This window comes from Heterodontus francisci, chromosome 13 (genome assembly GCF_036365525.1).
Source record: "Heterodontus francisci isolate sHetFra1 chromosome 13, sHetFra1.hap1, whole genome shotgun sequence".
NCBI classification, from domain to species: Eukaryota; Metazoa; Chordata; class Chondrichthyes; order Heterodontiformes; family Heterodontidae; genus Heterodontus; species Heterodontus francisci.
This window is the reverse complement of record NC_090383.1, coordinates 18,966,121-18,988,383: the sequence shown is the minus strand read 5'-3', so window position 1 is coordinate 18,988,383 and position 22,263 is coordinate 18,966,121. Positions and strand designations below refer to the sequence as shown.

At 45.4% G+C, this 22,263-nt stretch overlaps 1 protein-coding gene across 2 annotated transcripts in view; it reads left to right on the top strand.

Annotated features, from left to right (window-relative positions):
* Positions 1-22,263, top strand: part of esr1 (estrogen receptor 1) — a 288,089-nt gene that overhangs the window by 164,646 nt on the left and 101,180 nt on the right. For both annotated transcript variants that reach the window (XM_068044450.1, XM_068044449.1), the window contains exon 4: positions 1,741-2,067. In XM_068044450.1, the coding sequence (XP_067900551.1) occupies positions 1,741-2,067 (327 nt within the window). The remainder of the gene's footprint in view (positions 1-1,740; positions 2,068-22,263) is intronic.

Sequence of the window (22,263 nt, the reverse complement as noted above, 5' to 3'; positions counted from 1 at the left end):
GGCATCTCGTCGGTCCATCGGCGGAGGGGGTGGAGGGAGAGGAATGTGTGGGCATGTCCAGGCTAGGGTTTCACGGAGACAGATTTTCATCCTGATCTGCTCCTTAGCTCTTTTTCCACTCTGCTAACTGCAGTCAATCTCTCTTGAATATGGCATTGTGTGTCCTGCCTAGGCCATTTACAGCAAGATAAGGGGTGATCTAATCGAGGTGTTAAAATGATTAAAGAATTCGACTGGGTAGATACAGAGAAATTATCTCCTCTGATGAAGGAAATCCCAAACTGGGCGGGGGTGGGGGGTGGGGTGCGGTGCATAAACTTAAAATTAGAGCTAGGCCATTCAGGATGGTAATCAGGAAGCACATTTTCACACAAAGGGCAGGAGAAATCTGGATCCCTGATGCTAGGAATCAATTGGCACTTTCAAGACTGAAATGGATATATTTTTGTTGGGTAAGGTTCTCAAGGATTATGGAGCATCGACATGTAAATGGATTTGAGGTACAGATCAGCCATGATCTAATTAAATGGCAGAACAGGCTCAAGGGGCTGAATGGCCTGCTCCTGTATCTTTGCCTTTTGTTAGAATTCCGTAACCAAGCCAAAACCAAACAGGAACTTGGTGGAAACCATTCCTCCCTCTCCTTTTCAAATACCACCAAAACTGTACTCAAAAAAGAGTGGGAATTTCTAGTCTAGTTACATTTTGAAGTGAGCTACAATTCAGATTTATCAAATTGTCACATCACCTGTTTATGTGTATCAGATTAATGAATCTCTTAGTTTTAACCAAAATCATGTCTTGGTTAATTCTGATTTTGTTATTTTGTATTTGTCATGATTCATTCAAACCATGAGGTTTTGTAGCTTGCCGTGCGGGAGAGGGAACCAATCAGCTGAACAGCACATCGATACACTTTGTTCATCAATTTCAATCAGCCACCAGCAGTTTGTTGCTCATTCGGTTTAAGTACTGGTTAGTGCAGTGCCGGAGGGAGTCAACAGGGTGCTTAAGGTTTAATGGCTGGAAAATCGGGAGCAGCAAGAATCAGGATCATTGATCTCTACCCGCAATCCTCCAATCTGTGTAACCTTACATAATCTAGGCTGGCTCTCCAATACTGGGGGAGGGCTTCACTGTCAGAAGTGCCGTCTTTCAGCTGTGATGTTAATCCTAGGCCCCGTCTGCCCTCCTGGGTGGACATAAGAGATCCCATTGGCACTATTTGAAGAAGAGTTGGGAGTTCTCCCCGCTGTCCCAGCCAATGTTTATCCCTCATCCAACACCTAAAAACAAATTATCTGGTCTTTATCACATTGCTGTTTGTGTGATCTTGCTGTGCATAAATTAGCTGGCGAGTGTCTTACATTATGATGGTGACTGCACATCAGAAGTAATGGCGGTAAAGTACTTTGTGACATCCCGAGGTTGTGAAAAGCACTATATAACTGCAAGTCTTTCTTTTTCTCTGCCTTTCTTTCTTTCTTTCTGCTTTCCTGCTTTCCCAGTGAGTTCAAATGTTAATGTTATTTTAACAATTAGCTTTGCCAAAATAGTCAGACATGTGCCCAATCCTATGACTAATGTAGACCTTCTATGGCCCATTATTGCCTAATTAACATCATCAGTATTTGTTTCAGCCCAGTTCAGAAATTGCACAAAAGGAACTAACTTTGTTTCATCAACTGAAATCCTCATTGCTTAAAAGGTTTGGACTTTTACCTTTTTTTGAATTGCCAGGTATCCGTAAGGATCGTAGGGGCGGGCGCATGCTGAAGCACAAACGGAGGAAGGACGAGAAGGATCATATCATCAAAAGTACTGGGGTCCCCAGCAGACCAACATCCAGCAGTGTGAGCCCAGCACAGAGGAACGCCAAGCAGTGCTCGCTGATGGGCATGACATCGGAAGAGATTCTCAGCACCCTGATGGAAGCCGAGCCTCCTATGGTTTACTCCGAGCACGACCCCAGCAAGCCCTTCACTGAGGCGTCCATGATGACTTTGCTAACGAACCTGGCTGATAAAGAACTTGTGCATATGATCATTTGGGCTAAGAAGGTTCCAGGTAGGACCATAGAACTTTGATAGTCTCTAAGACAATGTGTTTCGTAAATCACGACAGTTAAGATACAAGCACATCACGAGTCTACACAGATGCAGAGCAGACATGTATTAGCAGTGTCAGAACAAAAGTACAGAGTTTGTCAGATAAAATAATAAATTCAAATATAACTTTCATTCAAAGATATGTGACATTGTTCCAAGGTTACTCAGTGTTCCTTTGTGCCTTTCCTGCAAAGATTGAAAGAGATGCAATTTGCGCTAGCTTACCTGACAGGGCTGCCTTTGCCAAAACTTCAGACCTCAAACTGCTTCAGTCTGGCGGAAATCACAGATCATTTCTGATCAGACTTTGATGTTTAAATATCTTTTTATTGGCTTGATTACAGTGTCAGCATCTCTCAAACAGAATGAATGAGCTTGGTTTGAAATGGAGTGAATAAAATGACAGCAGGTAGTTATGAAGTATGTAGTGAGCCATGTCTAACAATTCAAAGTATAGAGAAATGAGAGTTGCACAGCATGTTTAATATAACAAGCATGTGTAAGTTTGACAGCATCACAAAAATTAATGGAGAGGGTAAGAAACGAGACCTTACACAGAGGGTACAATTCTCAGCCACAAACTGTTGTTGATGTACAGTCCATAAATTATTTTAAAGGAATTAAGACAGAGGGGGATTGGACTGTGTAGTTCATGTAGAGGTAAATGCCAGCGCAGACTTGATGGGCTGAATGGCCTGTTTCAGTGCTCGACTATGTATGATTGTGTATCAGGTATTGTTACTCTGGCTCCATAGCCCCAGTAATCCACCTGTTTATGTATGTGTGTGTCAGACACTGATAACTGCAATGGGCTGAATGGCCTCCAGTGTTGTGAACTCTATGATTGATTGGTTTTACAAATGATTTTTGTCACACAGGAGAGGCAGTGGTGTAGTGATAATGTCACTGGATTAGTAATCTAATTAGTAATCCTAGGCTAATGGTCTGAGACATGGGTTCCAATCCCACCATGGCAGATGGTGAAATTTGAATTCAATTAATAAAAAATACATTGGAATTATAAGCTAGTCTAATGGTGACCATGAAACCACTGTTGTAAAAACCCATCTGGTTCACAAATGTCCTTTAGGGAAGGAAATCTGCTGGCCTATGTGTGACTTCAGACCCACAGCAGTGTGGTTGACTCTTAAATGGCCTAACAAACCGTTCAGTTCAAAGGCAATTAGGGATGGGCTGTAAATGTTGGCCTTGCCAGTGACGCCCACATCCCACAAAACAAATACAAAAAGCTCTTGTGCTGAAATGTCTGGTTGATTGCAGGAAGTTTTGACAAATATTGTATTTTCAAAGGATTTGTGGGAAAGCAAGGACAAGGAAAACCAGTTTGAAATATTCAAGGTACTCCTTATTATGAAAAGTGCCCATTTGCATGGGCGATAATGCACTGGAATGGATTGCAGTGTCACTTGGATGTATCATGACCATAACAAAAATCTTACTTAGATTTCATCGCTGAACCTCCTCCCCAAATAAAACACAAGAGCAAGTCCTTCTTCATAAATATAGTAACACATCTGACTTGGTTATTGTGGCAAAAGATGGTTCCGAGAAGAGGGGGTAATTGGCACTCCAAGAGGGGGTAATTCGGAATGCAACAGGATTGGGATTCTTAATAGGTAGAGGGTAGGCCCAGATGTTTTGTTGATAAATGATGTTTATGTGATAGATTGGGAGAACACTTGTGGAAACTGAGCCCCAGTGAGTACACTTAAGAAGTTACTCCATTGGCCATGAAGTGCTTTGGGACAACCCAAGGATGTGAAAGGTGCTGAATAAGTGCCAGTTCAATTCCTTTTTTATCTACTGCATGACGGAGCCTAACACAATAGATTTATTTCTTTCATTCCCAATTGTAAATTAATAAATAGAACTGTGCATCTTGGTATGACTGGGCATGTCAGACTGGTATAGTAAAGTAGTCAGGGTGGGGGCGGTGGGGAGAGGGGTATTCTCCCTGTGAGGCCAGAGGGAAAGGCTGCAAAAAGCTATACCCTCTAACTGTGGTACACTATACTTCTCCTGGGAATGTTTGAATGCACTGAGTACAAAATATGTTCCTTTCCCCAGCACTGCCATCCCCTGTTTCTCTAGATGGCTAACTGCATAGGCTTTTTTTCCCCTTGGGTTTCCATCCTTCTGCCTATGAGAGATGATGGACACGCAGCAAACAATCCGTTTAGATGGGGTGTCTTCTCTTGGTGCACTTTTGCTGATGGCTGTGAAGGCCAATCCTTGAGAGGCAGGTTCTGACACCAGTGTTGCACATGAAGCTGCTGAGTGACTCTGAGAGTTGTTGTTTTTGATGTTGGTGCCTGTTGCCAAGCTGCTGTAGCAACTGGTCGTTGTGGTAGTGCACACCAGTCCACAGGATGTGTCACCATTTCCCTCTTTCGCCAGCTAGTGACTCCCAGGTCGATAATCAACATTTAGGACCTTCATGTTACACTTGCAAGCATCCTTGAAGCAGAGCTTTGGGCACCCACTGGTCATCTGGCCCCGGCTACCTCACCATGCAGAAGGTCCTTGGATAAGTGACCATCTTCCATCCTGTGGACGTGTCTAATCCACTGAAGCTGCCTCTGTTTGATTAGTGTCAACACACTCGGGAGCTCTGTCTTTGAGAGCACTGCCACATTTGTGATTTTGTCCTGCCAGGATATACCCATAATGTGCCGCAGACAGCGAAGATGGAAGTTATTGAGCTTCTTTTCCTGGTAGCTGTAAGTCACCCATGTTTCACAGACAAACAGCAAGGTGCTGAGAACACAGGCCTTATAAACCATCAGTTTGGTCCTAAGGGTCAGCTTGGTGTTATCTCATGTGCGTTTCGCAAGTCAGCCAAAGGTGGTGGCTGCTTTCCCTATGCGTGTATCAAGCTCTGCATCAAGGGACAGATTGTCTGTCACCGTGTACCCAAGGTTGCAGAATTTACTAACCACTTTCAGTGGAGTGATATTTAGTGTGATCAGGGGTGGAGATGCAACACCTCATCCCATGACCAAGTCAAGGAGAACAAGTTACAGGCATGGGAGAGACAGTTCATGAGTCTTTGTAGCTGAGTCTCTGTGTGAGTGACTGGCGCAGCATCATCAGCGTAGAGGAGTTCTCTGATCAGGACGTGATGTGTTTTTGTCTTTGCTTCCAGCCTTGATAGATTGTAGAGCTTGCCGTCTGACCTAGTATGCAAGTAGACTCCTTCCATATCTGCAGGGAAGGCGAAGGTCAGGAGCATGGAAAAGAAGATGCCAAGCAGAGTGGGGGCTAGGACACAACCGTTTCACTCCATTCTTCACTTCACTTCTCCCTCTCTGCTGGAAAGTAGGCTCTGTTCCACAGGAGATGCGTGATGCCAATATCATCACACTATATAAAAACAAAGGCGACAGAGGAGACTGCAACAATGACAGGCGCATCTCACTCCTTAGCATCACGGGGAAGGCCTTTGCTAGGGTCATACTTAAAAGACTCCATTTACTTGCAGACCGAGTGTACCCAGAAACTAGTGCAGTTTCCCTGCCGGCAGATCTACTGTGGATATGATCTTCTCCATACACCAGCTACAAGAGAAGTGTAGGGAACAGAGTATGCTCCTTTACCTTTTACTCACTAAAGCATTCGACATCGTTAGCAGAGCAGGGCTCAACAAGATTTTGGGAAAACTTAGCTGTACATCAAAGCTCTTCAGTCTCATCCACTCCTTCCATGACATGTACTGCACTATACAGTTTGATGGCTCCACTTTCGACAATTTTTGCCATAAGGAGGTTCTATTTAGTGCGTAAAATTAGTTTGCTTCCAACAAATGCTGGGAAATTTACTTCCAAATAGTGACTGCACCTCCCCCCATGAAAAAACACTTGAGATTCACTAAAATTTTCCAGTTTAACTTCATTTCCCCCTATCTCTAATTATTTTGGCCTTTGCCCTGAAGAACTGAGGCACCTTCTCCTCTGCTGCATCACCGCCTTCTACACTAGCAATTGGCTCCAGTTGCAAAACAAGTCTGCAACTGGAAGCAATCTAATTCTTGGCAAACTTTTTAATGTCATCCAGCAGTTTTCTGCAGTCATCCCATTCTCAGTTGATTTGTGTTGTTAATAACTGTGGCAGCATCTGTCTGTGCAGCGCAACATTTACTAGACGTGGAAAGATGCTTTAGTGGAACTGGCTTGATGCCATTTTAAGACGTTTATCACCAGCAAATCTATGTCTGCTTCACTCAAGCTTATCTTTCCAATCCTCCACTTTCCATTGGTTACTGACAATGCAGCCAGCACTGCTTCATTTGTAGAGCTCTGGGAGCTAAGGCCATTCACTAGCATCATGTCAATGAATTTGGGTTGACTGAAAGAACTTACATTTATATAGTGTCTTTCGTGTCCTCAGGACATCCCAAGTACTTTACAGCCAATGAAGTACTTTTGAACTGTAGTTACTATTGTAACGTAGGAAACGCAGCAACTAATCTTGCGCACAGCATGGTCCCCCATACAGCAACCTGATAATGATCAGATAATCTGTTTTAGTCCTCTTGGTTGAGGGATAAATATTGGCCAGGGAAATCAGCTCTTCTACAAATAGTGACATTGGATCTTTTAGGTCCACCTGAAGGGGTAGAAGAGGTCTCGATTTAAATTCTCATTCAAAAGATGGCATTGCCAACAGTGCATCATCTAGTATCATGCTAGATCTTGTGCTGAACTCTCTGGAGTGGGACATGAACCCACAACTTTCCTGCCTCAAGAGGCGAGAGAGCTATTACTGAGCCAAAGCTGACACCTAAGCTCAGCCCTGGAGAAATTTACTGATGGTGAAAGTGAATTATAGCAAATGTAATGGGATCTCGCCACCACCCTTCCCCGACCCCTCAGGAAACTTCCACCAATGGGAATATCTGCTCAGAGTGAGGATGTACTGAATTTGCTTCCCCGTGTAATTGTTTTGATGATGGTGCTCACAAGATTGCAAGTCAGGTTGGGATGAGAAAGGGCCTTTAGCCCATTGCTCTCATCTTTCCAGAATACCAGCTATACTGTCTTCTCATTGCAGCACCCAACTGTTCCTTAAATGAGTCAAGTCTCCTGGTCTCAACCAACCTGCCGGCTAAACCTGTTCCAGATTCTTACCCTTTGTGTAAAGAAATACTTCTCTCAACATTGCTCTTCACAACACTGAGCCTGTGCCCTCTTGCCCTTGTCCCCTGTTGTATCTGGAAGTTTCGCTGTCGGTTTACTATCTCGATTTCTGCTAAGTATCTAGCTGCATTTGTGCAGGACATACTCACTGCTATGTGGACCTGGGCTGAATATTTGTAATTCAGCTTTGTTGAAGTTCAATCTGGAGTTGAAGAGGTTTTATTGATTGGTTTGGCTTTTATAGTTCAGACCAATGAATATCTGAATGAATAAAGCTTAATCCCTCAACACTAAGTCACAAACTGAATAGTTCTACAGGAAACATTTACAGTAGCCATATTGAAAGGTCCTGATCCCAGTTTGAACCAAGGGTCTCAGAATCAGTTCTCCACAGTTAGAGCCCCATCTGTGACTTGTACTTGCCTTTAGTGAGCTAGGAGTGGGCTTTTCAAAATGGCTCCTGGATTCTGCCTTCTCTACTACCATTACACTGCAGTGTTTATACACCCCTCAACATAAGAATCCTCAGACCACTTATGGGAGTGACCTACAGCACTGTGTCCAAGAGAATATCTAAGGCAGGATCGCAAACTTGTAACACTCATTGTCGCATTGCTCTCTGTCTATGGCTGCCTATTGTGATTTGCTCTATCATACGGTCGCACTCTTAGCCAGAAGCCGCCATTTGGCCTCTCTGCCAGCACCGGACCTTCACCGCATCAGCTTGTTTCAATGTCATGCACTTCTTCTGTGACTGTGCTCCTGGCTGAAGACCCTGCCCTCAGGTGCAGGCTAGCAGTAGAGCTGCTCTCATACTTGTAGAAAGTGCATTAAAGGATATAGGATTGGGATTAGAGTGGATGGCCTATTAAAGGGAGTGAGCAAGAGAGTAGAATTACACTAGTGGGATATTAAAGGGTTATGGTGAGAGAGCAGGTGAGTGGAATTAGACTGGCTGGGCTGTTAAAGGTTGTAGGGAATGAGCAGGTGAGTAGAATTAGAGTGGGTGCCTCATGTGGAGAAACGTAGCTGCATAGGCTCAATAGAAAACATATGTAGAAAGAAAGCCTATTTCTTTTGTCCTGAAAGGACCACAGTAGGCCAAGGGTAGGCCAGGCTTGGATGCGTTCGTTTGCACACCAAGTTACAAGTTACAAGTTTACAAGTTAGGGCGGCACAGTGGCGCAGTGGTTAGCACCGCAGCCTCACAGCTCCAGGGACCCGGGTTTGATTCTGGGTACTGCCTGTGCGGAGTTTGCAAGTTCTCCCTGTGTCTGTGTGGGTTTTCTCTGGGTGCTCTGGTTTCCTCCCACATCCAAAGACTTGCAGGTGATAGGTAAATTGGCTGTTGTAAATTGCCCCTAGTGCAGGTAGGGAATATGGGATTACTGTAGGGTTAGCATAAATGGGAGGTTGTTGGTCGGCACAGACTTGGTGGGCCGAAGGGCCTGTTTCAGTGTTGTATCTCTAAATAAATAAACTATTTTCTTTCTGTTAAGATAGACTCAAACTGAGGTATTTTGTACTGAAGGGTCATGGTGTGTTCATTGTACACATGCTAATATGCTGGAGATGAGTTTAAAATAACCTGCCTGGGGTGGGAAACTAATAGGAATAGATCATCTACCCTTTCTACACTGTAGTCAGTGGAAAGTAAAATGAGGCAGGGCTGAGAGGGGAGATGTAACGGGTGGGCGATCTGACCTCATCTGACCTGGGGCACCGGGGAGGTTAGGTTAAAATTGGCCTACTCCACCGTGTAATAGGTGCAGGAAGACATCAGTGGCTGTGACACATCAGTAGCAGTGATCTCTTTGAGGTTGACTCACTGATCCCAAGCTTCCAGCAGATGGTTAAGTTTAAATGGAGTATGAGTCGAATCAGGGACTGCAACACTGTCAAGCCAATTCTCCAACTGCACTGCATCACTCCCTGTTGGGGCTTGGTGAATTTAGAGGAAGAACTTACATTTATATAGCACCTTTCACAACTTCAGGACATCCCATAGCACTTTACAGTCAATGAGATACTTATTGAAGTGGAGACACTGTTGTATTGTATGGGAATGCTGCAGCTAACTTGCATAGAAAGCTAAGTAAATGACCAATTAATTGGTTTTAGTGATGTTGGTTGAAGGACAAATATTGCACAGGACAACTCTTCTGCAAATAGTACCATGGGATTTTTTACATCCTGAGAGGGCCCACAGTTTAATGCCTCATTGAAAAACAGATCATCCAACAGTATAGAACACCTGTAGTACTGTGACTGGGACTTAAACCCACAAACTTCAGACTTGGACGCATAACTTCTACCACTGAGCTACAGCTGACACTCTGATGTTGATATCATTATGAGACTGAGTGTAGTTTCCTCAGTATTCCTACCAACTTTAATGAGACTGTTCTCTGTAAGGCTGCAAAACATCTCCATTCAACTTTGGCTACAAAGGACTTGAATCAGATTGAATTGGCCAGCTAGAGTGACAAGGTCCTAGGCACGGACTATAGGCCAAATATTGGATGGTGCCAGTTTTAAAGCCTGAAGATCGCGGAGTGCGATTGCTCTGCCCCCAGTCGAGGTAATGCAGGCAGCACACAAGCTTAGTGCTGCCTGTGCACCAGTGTGATTGTGGCGTGCAGCACGGAGATAAACACACTACTGACTGGCCACACGATCACAGAGGGTCCAGGTGTGCGTTTGTGGCTAGCACATGTTGCAGCTAGCCTCCACCTCTTAAAGAGGAGGTGCATTCTGGCTGCAGCAAGTGGTGGAACTGAGTCCAAAAGTGTTTCTCAGAAGAAATAGAGTACCAATGGAGCAGCAGGCCAGAGAGAGGGCCTCCAGATGCTGGATGCCTTAGTCAAAAAGGTGAAAAGGAGGAGAGAGGTCATGTTTCCACAGGAGGCCCTCAAGGAGTAGTCTGCTAAGGGAGTGGGAGCAGGAAGCCACCAGGGTCAATTAAAGGAGTCTGGCCTCAAGGACCCGGTTGCAGTGCTCCAAAAAGTTCAATGACCTCACATGAGAGGTCAAGCTCAATGAATGCTATCTCCCACCCACCGCACCACCATCTTCACATGCCGCTCAATGCATCACACCTCCATCACTCACCCATCAGCAATTCCTAGCAATGAGGACTCATGCCTATCACTCGTAAGCTTCACCTCATCCTCACACACTAACCACTGCTGCAAGCCTCACACCCAGTTTCCCCATACTTCCAGGTGTTCAGCAATGACAAGTACATCACCCAGACACATTGCAACACACTCATTGACACTCTTCACTCTCTCGCAGGACAAGGTGGAACATAACAGGAGGGAGCAGCAGAGAACCGGTGGGAGATAGGCATGCCTGCATTTCCTGAGCTCCTTGGAGGAGATGATGCTGCGAAATATTGGGCCGGCAGTGACCGAGGTCATTGCAACCAGCAGTGCAGAGAATATTCAGGATGACAGTATGTTCCTGCCTTATGCCCCTTCTCAAATCCTGCTTCATCCTCATCCCTCAATCTGGCACCAAGTGTAAACTGCAGATGGTGTGACCATGGACTTCTTGCTTTCCACCCAACCCTCCTCCCCCTTCCCTCACCCCAACCTTCCTCTTCTGTATTTATGCTTTCAGATACCCAAGGGCTCCTGTTTGGCCAGCCAGAGCAGCTTCACAAGCAAGAGTACATATCTGATGAAGAGACACTGTAATTTCATCTTACACTCACAGCTCAGGTACTGGCACCGTGCCTACTTTGGAGGGCAGTATAGAGGAGGGATCAGCACGTGGTGAGTCACCTGGCATGAGTGAGCTGCAGCCAAGCCAGGGGAAAGGATAGTTCATGTGCCAGCTCCCTGGATGGCAAGGTCACAGACGAGCTCTGCAGCTGAGGACCTCGATGTGGCGGCGTAAAGGAGAATGCTGACGGACACGCACACAAAAACGCTTGGTGCATTGGCAGGCCTGCCAGAGAGCCTGTTATCATTGTCAAGGAGCAGGGAGGAATCCAGATCCAACTTGGCACTGGCTTTGCACAGTACTTGGAGCCCATCCTTTCCAGCATGGAAGTGGTGGTCAACTCAACGATAGCACTTGCAGACCCAGCTGTGATGCAGCATCTGATGGACAATGGCTCAGTTTCCATTGTAGCATAAGTTGATGCCACCCAACATCTGAATGAGGCAGTAGAAGCTCAGACTGAGGTCATGGGATCGATGCCTATAGCCAGGCTTGGACTGCTGCCATCATGGCTGCAGACACCAGTGTTCAAAGGAGCTTGCAGGCTCACACAGCAGTCTAGCAATCTCTGCTCCAGTAGATTATTAGGATTGTTGAGATGCTGCCCTGGGGGACTGCCAGTGATTCCATGGAACATGAATCTGCTGTCATCTCTCAGGTAGGCAACATTTGTACTCCTACCATTGCCACTCCGCCAGTGGCATTGCTCTTAGTCAGCCAGCCCAGATTAGTGCCACCCATGCCAAGGTGGTGTAGTCGGAAGCTGGACCCACAAGGTCCAGAGTTGCTCAAGGGAGTATTGCAAGGCCGTCTGCAGTCTCCCCCAGTGAAAGTCAGCAGCCTTCCACCGACCATGCTGCAGCCCCTGCGGTAGCATTGTGTAAGGAGCACTAGGCTAGGCAAAGGCATCCACAGGACAGACACTAAACGAATGCACAAGGGTGAATAGTTCAATGTTGTATGTATTATTGGAAGTGTTGTTGGATAATGTTAGTATGGAATGGTCAGTTTATGCTGACTTTGTTTCAGGACTTTGGTAAGGAGGATGCTGCAATAACCCATAGCAGAGGATGGAAAGGCGGGGAATTGTGGAACAATGATGATGTGGGGATGTTTTTACGGAAACTGAAGTCTGGCTAGCCGCTCATGGATAGCCCACCTGGAGTGATGGGGTCCTTGATGCCTCCTCCCTCCCTCTCCTCCTCTTCCTCCTCCTCCTCTTCCTCCTCTTGAGGTGCTCACTGAAGGTCTGGTGATAAGGGTTGCACCCTCATGAGAGCTAGGTAGTGTCGAACACAGTGGATCACCATGAATTTGGAGACATGCTCCAGCGAGTTTTGTAGGGCTCTCCCCTGAGTGATCCAGGCAGTTGTTTTAGAACGCTGATGGTTTGCTCCAGGACATTCCTGCTTGCAGCATGGCTCCTGTTGTACCTATGCTGTTCACATATGGTCAGGTGGCAGAGGAGAGTCACAAGCCACATGTAGATCAGTTAGCTCTTGTAAGAAAGCAGTCAGCCTCTGGTTCATCGTGTATCACAACTGTGGCAGGAACAGATGACTAGTGCAGGATACAACCATCATGGCTGCTGCTAGGAGAGTGCACATTCATTGGTATGTCACTCTTTGCATGGTTTCACACCAACTGCATGATAAGGGAATGGAATACTTTGCAGTTCTGGTTACATCTCCCATTGAGATATGGCACCCAAAGAGCCATGTGTGTGCAGTCGATGGCTCCCTGCACCATTGTGAATCCTGCTACCCCGTAAAGCCATTTGTTCACTTCTCTTGCTTCTCTCTGCTTAGAGGGAAGACTCTGAAGTCCTCTCTCCTGCACAGGGTCTCTGGGACATTCCTGATGCAGCAATGCAAAGCAAACTGAGAGATGTTGACAATGTCATTGGCTCCAGCCTGGAAGGTTCCTGAGGTTTACAAATTGATCTTCACGGCCACTGCCAGGGCAGTCCTCGGCCTGCTCCACAGCTGCAGGCACGGTTCAGTAACCACCTCCTTGGTGAGTGATAGCCGCCTCAGACACTGCTCCTGGCTGAGGTGGAGGTAGGAGAAATGCACCCTGAATACCCTAGGTGGTTTTGGACTTCTATTGAGAGCCCCCCTCCTCATCCTCCTCCCTCTGCACCCAGCTTCCCCTCTCTGCTATCTGTGCCCCATCTCCCTGTTGTGTTGCAGCCCAAGAGGGACTGCAACTATAGCCCCCAGGAGTGAGAGCAGGCTTTGTGCTCAGGGACCGTCAAACTCCACTCAACTCCTTGCAGAGGTCCATCACCACTCCTTGACTCCAACAATGTGTGAGAGATCCTCCAACACCACAATACTTCCACTAACTCTGCAAGTAAAAAGCACCTCACCTAAAAGCTGCATGCTGATGTCTTTAAAAAACACTTGTGCAGCTGAACACCTGTTCAAATGGAACGCTAAGTGGGCCTGCAATGTCCAAAATGGCAGGTCGGGCTCCAAATCATCGAAAGACACTGAATGATGCCATGATCTGCCCACTCTGCACACTTTCCGGAACACACATGCGGCAGCCTTGCTAGTGCACTTCCAAGATTGGTGCACTGCGTGGGCCACACTGCAAGTTGCTGAAAATGAATTGGCTACCCTTTACAGCACCTCCAGTTTCCCGTAGCACTGACACCAGTGATGCTTCGGAGCCCAATTTTGCAGCCTATATATTTCCTTGTATTATTTGAATGATGCCATCAAAACACATTGCCTTTCTGTTCTCCTTCTGAATACCTCGGATAGAGAAGCCTAGCAGACAAAATGACACCTGTTAAACCAGTAAGTATCACATGAGCTTTCAACCTTATTATAAGTATACACTTTGGTGAGCAAAGTCCAAGTGGCATAAAAATCTTTTAAAAATCAGTGATGCAGCTAATGGGAACACAGTGAACCGCCCTTCAATACCAGATTGTTGCATTGTGTACTCTTCAGGTATTTCAGTACGTGCACACACAAGGAATTACTGCAACTCAAATCTGATCCATCAAATCAAATCAAAATCACAATTATTGATTTGGATTATGATGCATATCCCAGTGCAGGATATGTCCCAGTCACAGTGTTGTACAGAGTACTGTGCCCAGTTCTGGTCTCCATATTACAAAAAGGATATAGAGGTACTAGAGAAGGTGAGAACAAACGGTTTACAGGGATGATACAAGAACTGAGAAGGTGTAACTATCAGGAAAGATTAAACAGACTGGAGCTCTTTTCTCTCAAAAAGAGAAGGCTGAGAGGTGACTTGAGAAAGGCCTTTCAAATTATGAAGGGCTTTAGAGTAGATGTAGAGATGTTTCCATTTGTGTCCAAAACTAGTACCCATAAATATAAATATAAGCTACTAATAAATCCAATAAGAAATTCAGGAGCAATATCTTTACTCGGGAGTGGTGAGAGTGTGGAACTTGCTACCATAAGGAGGAGTGGAGACAAATACTTTAGATGCATTTAAGGGGAAGCTGGATAGGTACATGTGGGAGAAAGGAATGGAACAGTATGTTGATAGGGCGAGATAGAAAAAAGTGGGAGGAGGATCGTGAGGAGCATAAACATCGGATGGACCTGTTGGGCTGATTGGCCGGTTTCTGTACATACTATGTAAAACAAAAGCAAAATACTGCAGATGCTGGAAATCTGAAATAAAAGCAGGAAATGATGGCAAACATTCAGGAGGTCGGGCAGCATCTGTGGAGAGTGAAATAGAGTTAACATTTTAGAATGATTTTCATTCAGTGTTATACAGTATAATGTTAACCGATAGCCCAGTACAGGAAGTATCCCAGACACTGTATTATATAGTATAGCCCTAACTTTTATTTCTTTAGCAAATGCAAATCCCTGGGGCCAAGTGATAGCCTCCTCATTTGCTGAGTTTAAGGTGATAAGTCCATCACTCAGTCTGTAGTGAGGACACTCCTCGGTAATGTGCAGCATTGTTCCTGTCTCTCCAAAAATACATAAAGGGTTTCTACTGAGGCCCCAGGGGTGGAGGTTGGCTGCGCAGGGGCTCTGACTTGTCCTGAACCTGTTTAGCAAGGACCACTCTCACTGTGGTAGTTCAAAGCCTGCCATTTGACAGGTGGGGTTTGTCAGAAGGAACTTGTTAGTGACTTCCTGTGCTTCCCATTCCTTGATCCAAAGGATGTCTACTGAAGGATCTTGCTCAGGAAAGTTGCTCCATATGGGGCGCCGAGATGGAAGGTGGGCTGTAGGTGGATGCCATTATGGAGTGGTAAGTGAGATGCAGCACAGATGGTTTCAATCAGCTTGTGGGTTTTCTTCAGTTGGCGAATGTATGGGAGAGTGATGCTTGCGAGGACAGGAAGCTGGGGAGGGGTTCCAGTCATGATATGCATTGGTGCATTCAGTTGAGTATCAACAAGATGTGTGTGTGTGATGACCTATGCCAGACAGGTGCACAGTACTCTGCTGCAGAGTATGATAGGGCAAGTGCTGAGGTCCAGAGTGTTCACAAAATCACAGAATTGTTACAGTGCAGAAGGAGGCCTTTCAGCCCATTGTATCCATATCAGCTCTCTCAGTTCCATTCCCCCATCTTCTCCCCATAACCCTGCACATCCTTCCTTTTCAGATAACCATCTAATTCCCTTTTGAATTCTTCAATTGAACCTGCCTCCACCACACTCCCAGGCAGCGCATTCCAGACCTTAACCACTCGCTGCGTGTAAAAGCTTTTCCTCATGTCACTTTTGCTTCTCTTACAAAATTCTTTAAATCTGTGCCCTTTTGCCCTCGATCCTTTCACGAGTGGGCACAGTTTCTCTGTATCTACTCTGTCCAGACCCCTCATGATTTTTTGAATACCTCGATCAAATCACCACTCAGCCTTCTCTTCTACAAGGAAAACAGTCTTAACATCTCCAATCTATCTTCATAACAGAAGTTCCTCATTCCTGGAACCATTCTCGTGAATCTTTTCTGTACTCTCTCCAATGCCCTCACATCTTTCCTAAAGTGCGGCACCCAGAACTGGACACAGTACTCCAGCTGAGGCCGAACTAGTGTCTTATACAAGTTCAACATAACTTACTTGCTCTTGTACTCTAAGCCCCTCTTAATAAAGCCCAGGATACTGTATGCTTTATTAACTGCTCTCTCAACCTGCCCTGCCACCTTCAATGACTTATGCACATATACACCCAGGTCCTTCTATTCCTGCACCCCCCTTTAGAATTATACCCTTATTTTATATTGTCGCTCCATGTTCTTCCTACCAAAATGAATCATTTAACATTTCTCTGCATTGAACTTCATCTGCCACCTGTCTGCCCATTCCACCAACCTGTCTATGTCCTTTTGAAGTTCTACACTATCCTCCTCACAGTTCACAATACTGCTAAGTTTCGTATCATCTGCAAATTTTGAAATTTTTCCCTGTACACCAAGTCTAGGTCATTAAGATATATCAGAAAAAGCAAGGGTCCCAACACTGACCCCTGGGGAACTCCACTACAAACCTGCCTCCAGCCCAAAAAACATCCATTAACCACTACTCTTTGTTTCCCGTCACTCAGCCAATTCCGTATCCATGTTGCTACTATCCCTTTTATTCCATGAGCTATAAACTTGCTCACAATTCTGTTGTGTGGCACAGTATCAAACACTTTTTGAAAGTCCATGTACACCACATCAACAGCATTGCCCTCATCAACCCTTTCTGTTAACTCCTCAAAAAACTCTAGCAAGTTAGGTAAATATGATTTTCCCTTAAGAAATCCATGCTGGTTTTCCTTAATTAATCTGCATTTGTCCATGTGACGATTAATTTTGTCCAGAATTATTTTTTCTAGAAGTTTCCCCACCACCGATGTTAAACTGACTGGCCTGTAGTTGCTGGGCTTATCTTTACACCCTTTTTTGGACAAGGGTGTAACGTTTGCAATTCGCCAGTCCTCTGGTACCACCCCTGAATCTAAGGAAGACTGAAAAATTATGGCCAGTGCCTCCACAATTTCCACCCTCACATCCCTCAATATCCTTGAATGCATCTCACCTGGTCCTGGTGCTTTATCCACTTTAAGTACAGACAGCCTAACTAATATGTCCTCTTTATCAAGACCCTTCTAGTGTGTGAATTACCTCCTCTCTCACCATTGCCTGGGTTGCATATTCTTCCTTGGTAAAGACAGATGCAAAGTATTCATTTAATACGTGTTGTAATAGTTGTTGTGTTGTGGAAGCAGCACCCCACGTAGATCCAGCAAGTTTCGTTCATAGGTTGTTTCTGGTTTTGACCTCTGCTGCTGTTGCCAATGATCTACCAACAGACGGAATTCCAAGAGAAAATGAAAGGACTCTGAAAGAGCCCCCTTGCGGAATCCCAGTCACCCCAGAACCACCAGTCTCAACATTGAGCAACCTCTGGTTTTATGGCAATAGGGCATGCTCTCCGAATCTTACAACTTAATGTTGAGGGCCTATTGGCCGCCAAGCGAAACCTCATTGGATAGCCCTAACTGATATCCCACTAGAGGAAGTTTACCTGTCCACGGTGTTAGATAACCTGCTGAATGCCTAACTTCTTTCTGTAATATTAGGAACATCCATTTAAACTGACAAACTCTATTCCCATTCCTTATATTGTCAATACTTCTTCCTGTTTCAGTTGCACCTCCTTTCTTCACACTGATACTCCTACACAATAGCCACACAACTTAAATCAATTGGCCAAGCAGGGGAAATTGTTTCTTTTTTTCGATCCCCTTTGATGTATAGCAAAGAATCTTGAGAACAACTTACAAACAATCCCACACACTGAAACTCCTACACAGTGCAAATCATTTGGGCAACCAGCGGAAATTGTTTGAATAATTCTTTTTATTTTCCTTTTGATGTATAGCGGAGTCTTGAGAACAACTTTTAAACATTGGCTCGAGATCAAAGATCAGCACCAACTGCATTGGAATAAATAATCCCGCTCTGGTTTTAGCTACTTTACAAAAAAAATCCTCAGGTTTCGATTATAGTCTGGATGCTCTGCATCGTTGAGCCCAAGTTATGGGCTCTCCCTTTTGGAATTCTCTACATACCAAACAAATTATGTTAGAGTTGGTTCAAGGTCACAGCCAGTTGTAAGGTGCCATCTGACTCGCATGTGACCTTTAGCTGTAGTTTATTTGATTTTTTTTTAGCCACATGGAGATGTCGAGAAACCTTTAATGATAAATTCAGTTTTGTCATCAATCTTTATGCGTTAACATTTAACGGGGGTTCAATATTTCTCCCCTTTTACAATGCTTGATACTATAATGTACCTATCAAATAAGAGGTATTTGAAGAACAAATGTTCATTTACGTAGCACTTTATCATCCCACATTCTCAGAGTATCTCAAAGTACTTCATATCCAATGAAACACCTTTGAAGTGTAATCACTCTTCTGGCATAGTCAAGCACGCAAACTAATTGTGCACAGCAAGCTCCAAAAACAGCAATGAGAGGAATGACCAGAATAATCTATGAGGGGAGAGGTAGAGGAGTGGGTTGGTACTGTTAGCTGAAGGAGGAATATTGATCAAGAGAACAAAGAACAAAGAACAGTACAGCACAGGAACAGGCCATTCGGCCCTCCAAGCCTGCGCCGATCTTGATGCCTGCCTAAACTAAAACCTTCTGCACTTCCGGGGACCGTATCCCTCTATTCCCATCCTATTCATGTATTTGTCAAGATGCCTCTTAAACGTCGCTATCGTACCTGCTCCCACTACCTCCCCCGGCAGCAAGTTCCAGGCACTCACCACCCTCTGTGTAAAGAATTTGCCTCACACATCCCCTCTAAACTTTGCCCCTCGCAGCTTAAATCTATGTCCCCTAGTAACTGACTCTTCCACCCTGGGAAAAAGCTTCTGACTATCCACTCTGTCCATGCCGCTCATAACTTTGTAAACCTCTATCATGTCACCCCTCCACCTCCGTCGTTCCAGTGAAAACAATCCGAGTTTATCCAACCTCTCCTCATAGCTAATGCCCTCCAGACCAAGCAACATCCTGGTAAACCTCTTCTGTACCCTCTCCAAAGCCTCCACGTCCTTCTGGTAGTGTTGCGACCAGAATTGCACGCAATATTCTAAGTGTGGCCTAACTAAAGTTCTGTACAGCTGCAGCATGACTTGCCAATTTTTATACTCCATGCCCCGACCGATCAAGGCAAGCATGCTGTATGCCTTCTTGACTACCTTATCCACCTGCGTTGCCACTTTCAGTGACCTGTGAACCTGTACGCCCAGATCTCTCTGCCTGTCAATACTCCTAAGGGTTCTGCCATTTACTGTATACCTCCCACCTGCATTAGACCTTCCAAAATGCATTACCTCACATTTGTCCGGATTAAACTCCATCTGCCATTTCTCCGCCCAAGTCTCCAACCGATCTATATCCTGCTGTATCCTCTGACAATCCTCATCACTATCCGTAACTCCACCAACCTTTGTGTCGTCCGCAAACTTACTAATCAGACCAGCTACATTTTCCTCCAAATCATTTATATATACTACAAACAGCAAAGGTCCCAGCACAGATCCCTGCGGAACACCACTAGTCACATCCCTCCATTCAGAAAAGCACCCTTCCACTGCTACCCTCTGTCTTCTATGGCCGAGCCAGTTCTGTATCCATCTTGCCAGCTCACCTCTGATCCCGTGTGACTTCACCTTTTGTACCAGTCTGCCATGCGGGACCTGGTCAAAGGCTTTACTGAAGTCCATATAGACAACATCCACTGCCCTTCCTTCATCAATCATCTTCGTCACTTCCTCAAAAAACTCAATCAAATTAGTGAGACACGACCTCCCCTTCACAAAACCATGCTGCCTCTTGCTTTTGTTTCCAAATGGGAGTAAATCCTGTTCCGAAGAATCCTCTCTAATAATTTCCCTACCACTGATGTCAGGCTCACCGGCCTATAATTTCCTGGATTATCCAGGATACCCTTCTTAAACAAAGGAACAACATTGGCTATTCTCCAGTCTTCTGGGACCTCACCTGTAGCCAATGAGGATACAAAGGTTTCTGTCAAGGCCCCAGCAATTTCTTCCCTTGCCTCCCTCAGTATTCTGGGGTACATCCCATCAGGCCCTGGGGACTTATCTAGCTCAATGTTTTTCAAGACGCCCAACACCTCCTCCTTTTTGATAACGACATGACCGAGAATACCTACACTCCCTTCCCTAGACTCATCATCCACCAAGCCCTTCTCTTTGGTGAATACTGATGCAAAGTACTCATTTAGTACCTCGCTCATTTCCTCTGGCTCCACACATAGATTCCCTCCTCTGTCCTTGAACTCCCTGCTCTTCTTCCTAAAGCACGACATGATCTTTTACATTCACTGAACAAGGACACAGGGCCTCAGTTTAACACTTGACCAAAGAGACAACACCTCTGACAATGTAGCACTGCCCCAATCCTGCACTGAAGCATCACCCTTAGTTATGAGCCTCAAGCCCTGGAATGGGGTTTGAACCCACAAACTTTTAACTCAAAGGTTTCACAACCAAACCTTTCTTTCTCATGTCTATTGCCTGTTATGCCCAGGTCAAATGGGGGCTGCTCCATTTCAGCACTCTCCCCATGGCTCATTGGGTAGAAGATGCTTTGAAACTAAACCGTGGATTAGGAATGTCCCAGGTTCTATCCTCAGCCTGAGTTCACTGCCTCACCCTCAGCACTGATAGGGACACATCAGTTGGCCTCAGTATTTCTGATTAGAGAGATCCATCAAGCTTCCTGTGCTGATCACTGACCTGGATGTGTGTAATTTTTACTTTGGACGCAGGTGGAAAACTGCCGATTGCGGATCATTCATTTGTTAAACAACCTGCTTGGTCTCACTTTCCACTGATGTCACCAGAAAGGGAAAGGTGTGTGTAAAACAGGCTGGCTGATTCACAACTGGCAGATCCCAGCCTGTACACACGTGAAAATTACAATGTCTGTTTGTGTGTGTATGTGTGTGTATCTGTATCTGTGTGTGTGGCTGTGTGTAAAACAGGCGGCTGATCCACAACTGGTAGATCCATGCCTGCACACACTGAAAATTACAGTGTTTGTCTGACTGTGTGTATGTATGTATGTTTTTGTTGTGTGTATTTGTGTGCGTTTGTCTGTGTGTGTGGGTATCTGTGTGTACGTGTGCGTTTGTCTGTGTGTGTGTATATCTGTGTGTGCGTGTGTATTTGTCTGTGTATGTGTGTATATCTGTGTATTTTTCTCTGAGTGTGTGTATCTGTGTGTATGTGTGTATTTGTTTGTGTGTTTCTGTGTGTCTGTGTGTATTTGTCTGTGTGTGTATATCTGTGTATATGTGTGTATTTGTCTGTGTGTATGTATCTGTGTGTATGTGTGTATTTCTCTGAGTGTGTGTATCTGTGTGTATGTGTGTATTTGTCTGTGTGTGTGTATGTGTGTATTTGTCTGTGTGTGTATCTGTGTATATGTGTGTATTTGTCTGTGTGTGTGTATCTGTGTGTATGTGTATATTTGTCTGTGTATGTGTGTATATCTGTGTATATGTGTGTATTTTTCTCTGAGTGTGTGTATCTGTGTGTATGTGTGTATTTGTCTGTGTGTGTGTATATCTGTGTATATGTGTGTATTTTTCTCTGAGTGTGTATATCTGTGTGTATGGCCGGAATTTTATGCCACCCCATCGAGCCGGATGGTGGAGGGGGGTGGAGTAAAATTGAGCGGGAGGCCTTCCCGACCCGCTCCTACCTCCACCCTGCTGGGAGGGGGGAGGTCGAGAAATGTACTACCCACCCCAGGCCAATCAAGGCCCTTAAGTGGCCACTTAATGGCCATTTAAGGGCCTTCAACCGCCTCCACGGGGATTTTACCTTTGGCAAGCAGGCGTCCGGTAGACGTGAAAAGCTGCCCAGTGAAAGCTGGCAGCCTTTCAGCGCCCCAGGGGAGGGGGTACCGACAAACAGGCACAGGTGCCCAATTGAGGGCCGCCCCTGCTTCCCCAACCACCCCCAGGACCCGAGACGCCCCCCCCCCCCACACTTACCCCCACACGACCACCCTTGCCTGGCGGGACAGTTATTTTCTAACCCTACCATGTGGTGTTATAAGCTACCCCTGGAGTCCTCATCACCGCTGCCAAAGAACACCCACCTCCGTCAAAAGCAACTCAATCAAACTCACCCGTTGCCAGCTCTTTCTCCCCCTTATCACTATTACCATTGCAGAGAAAACTTCCTCATTCAGCCAAAATAAATAT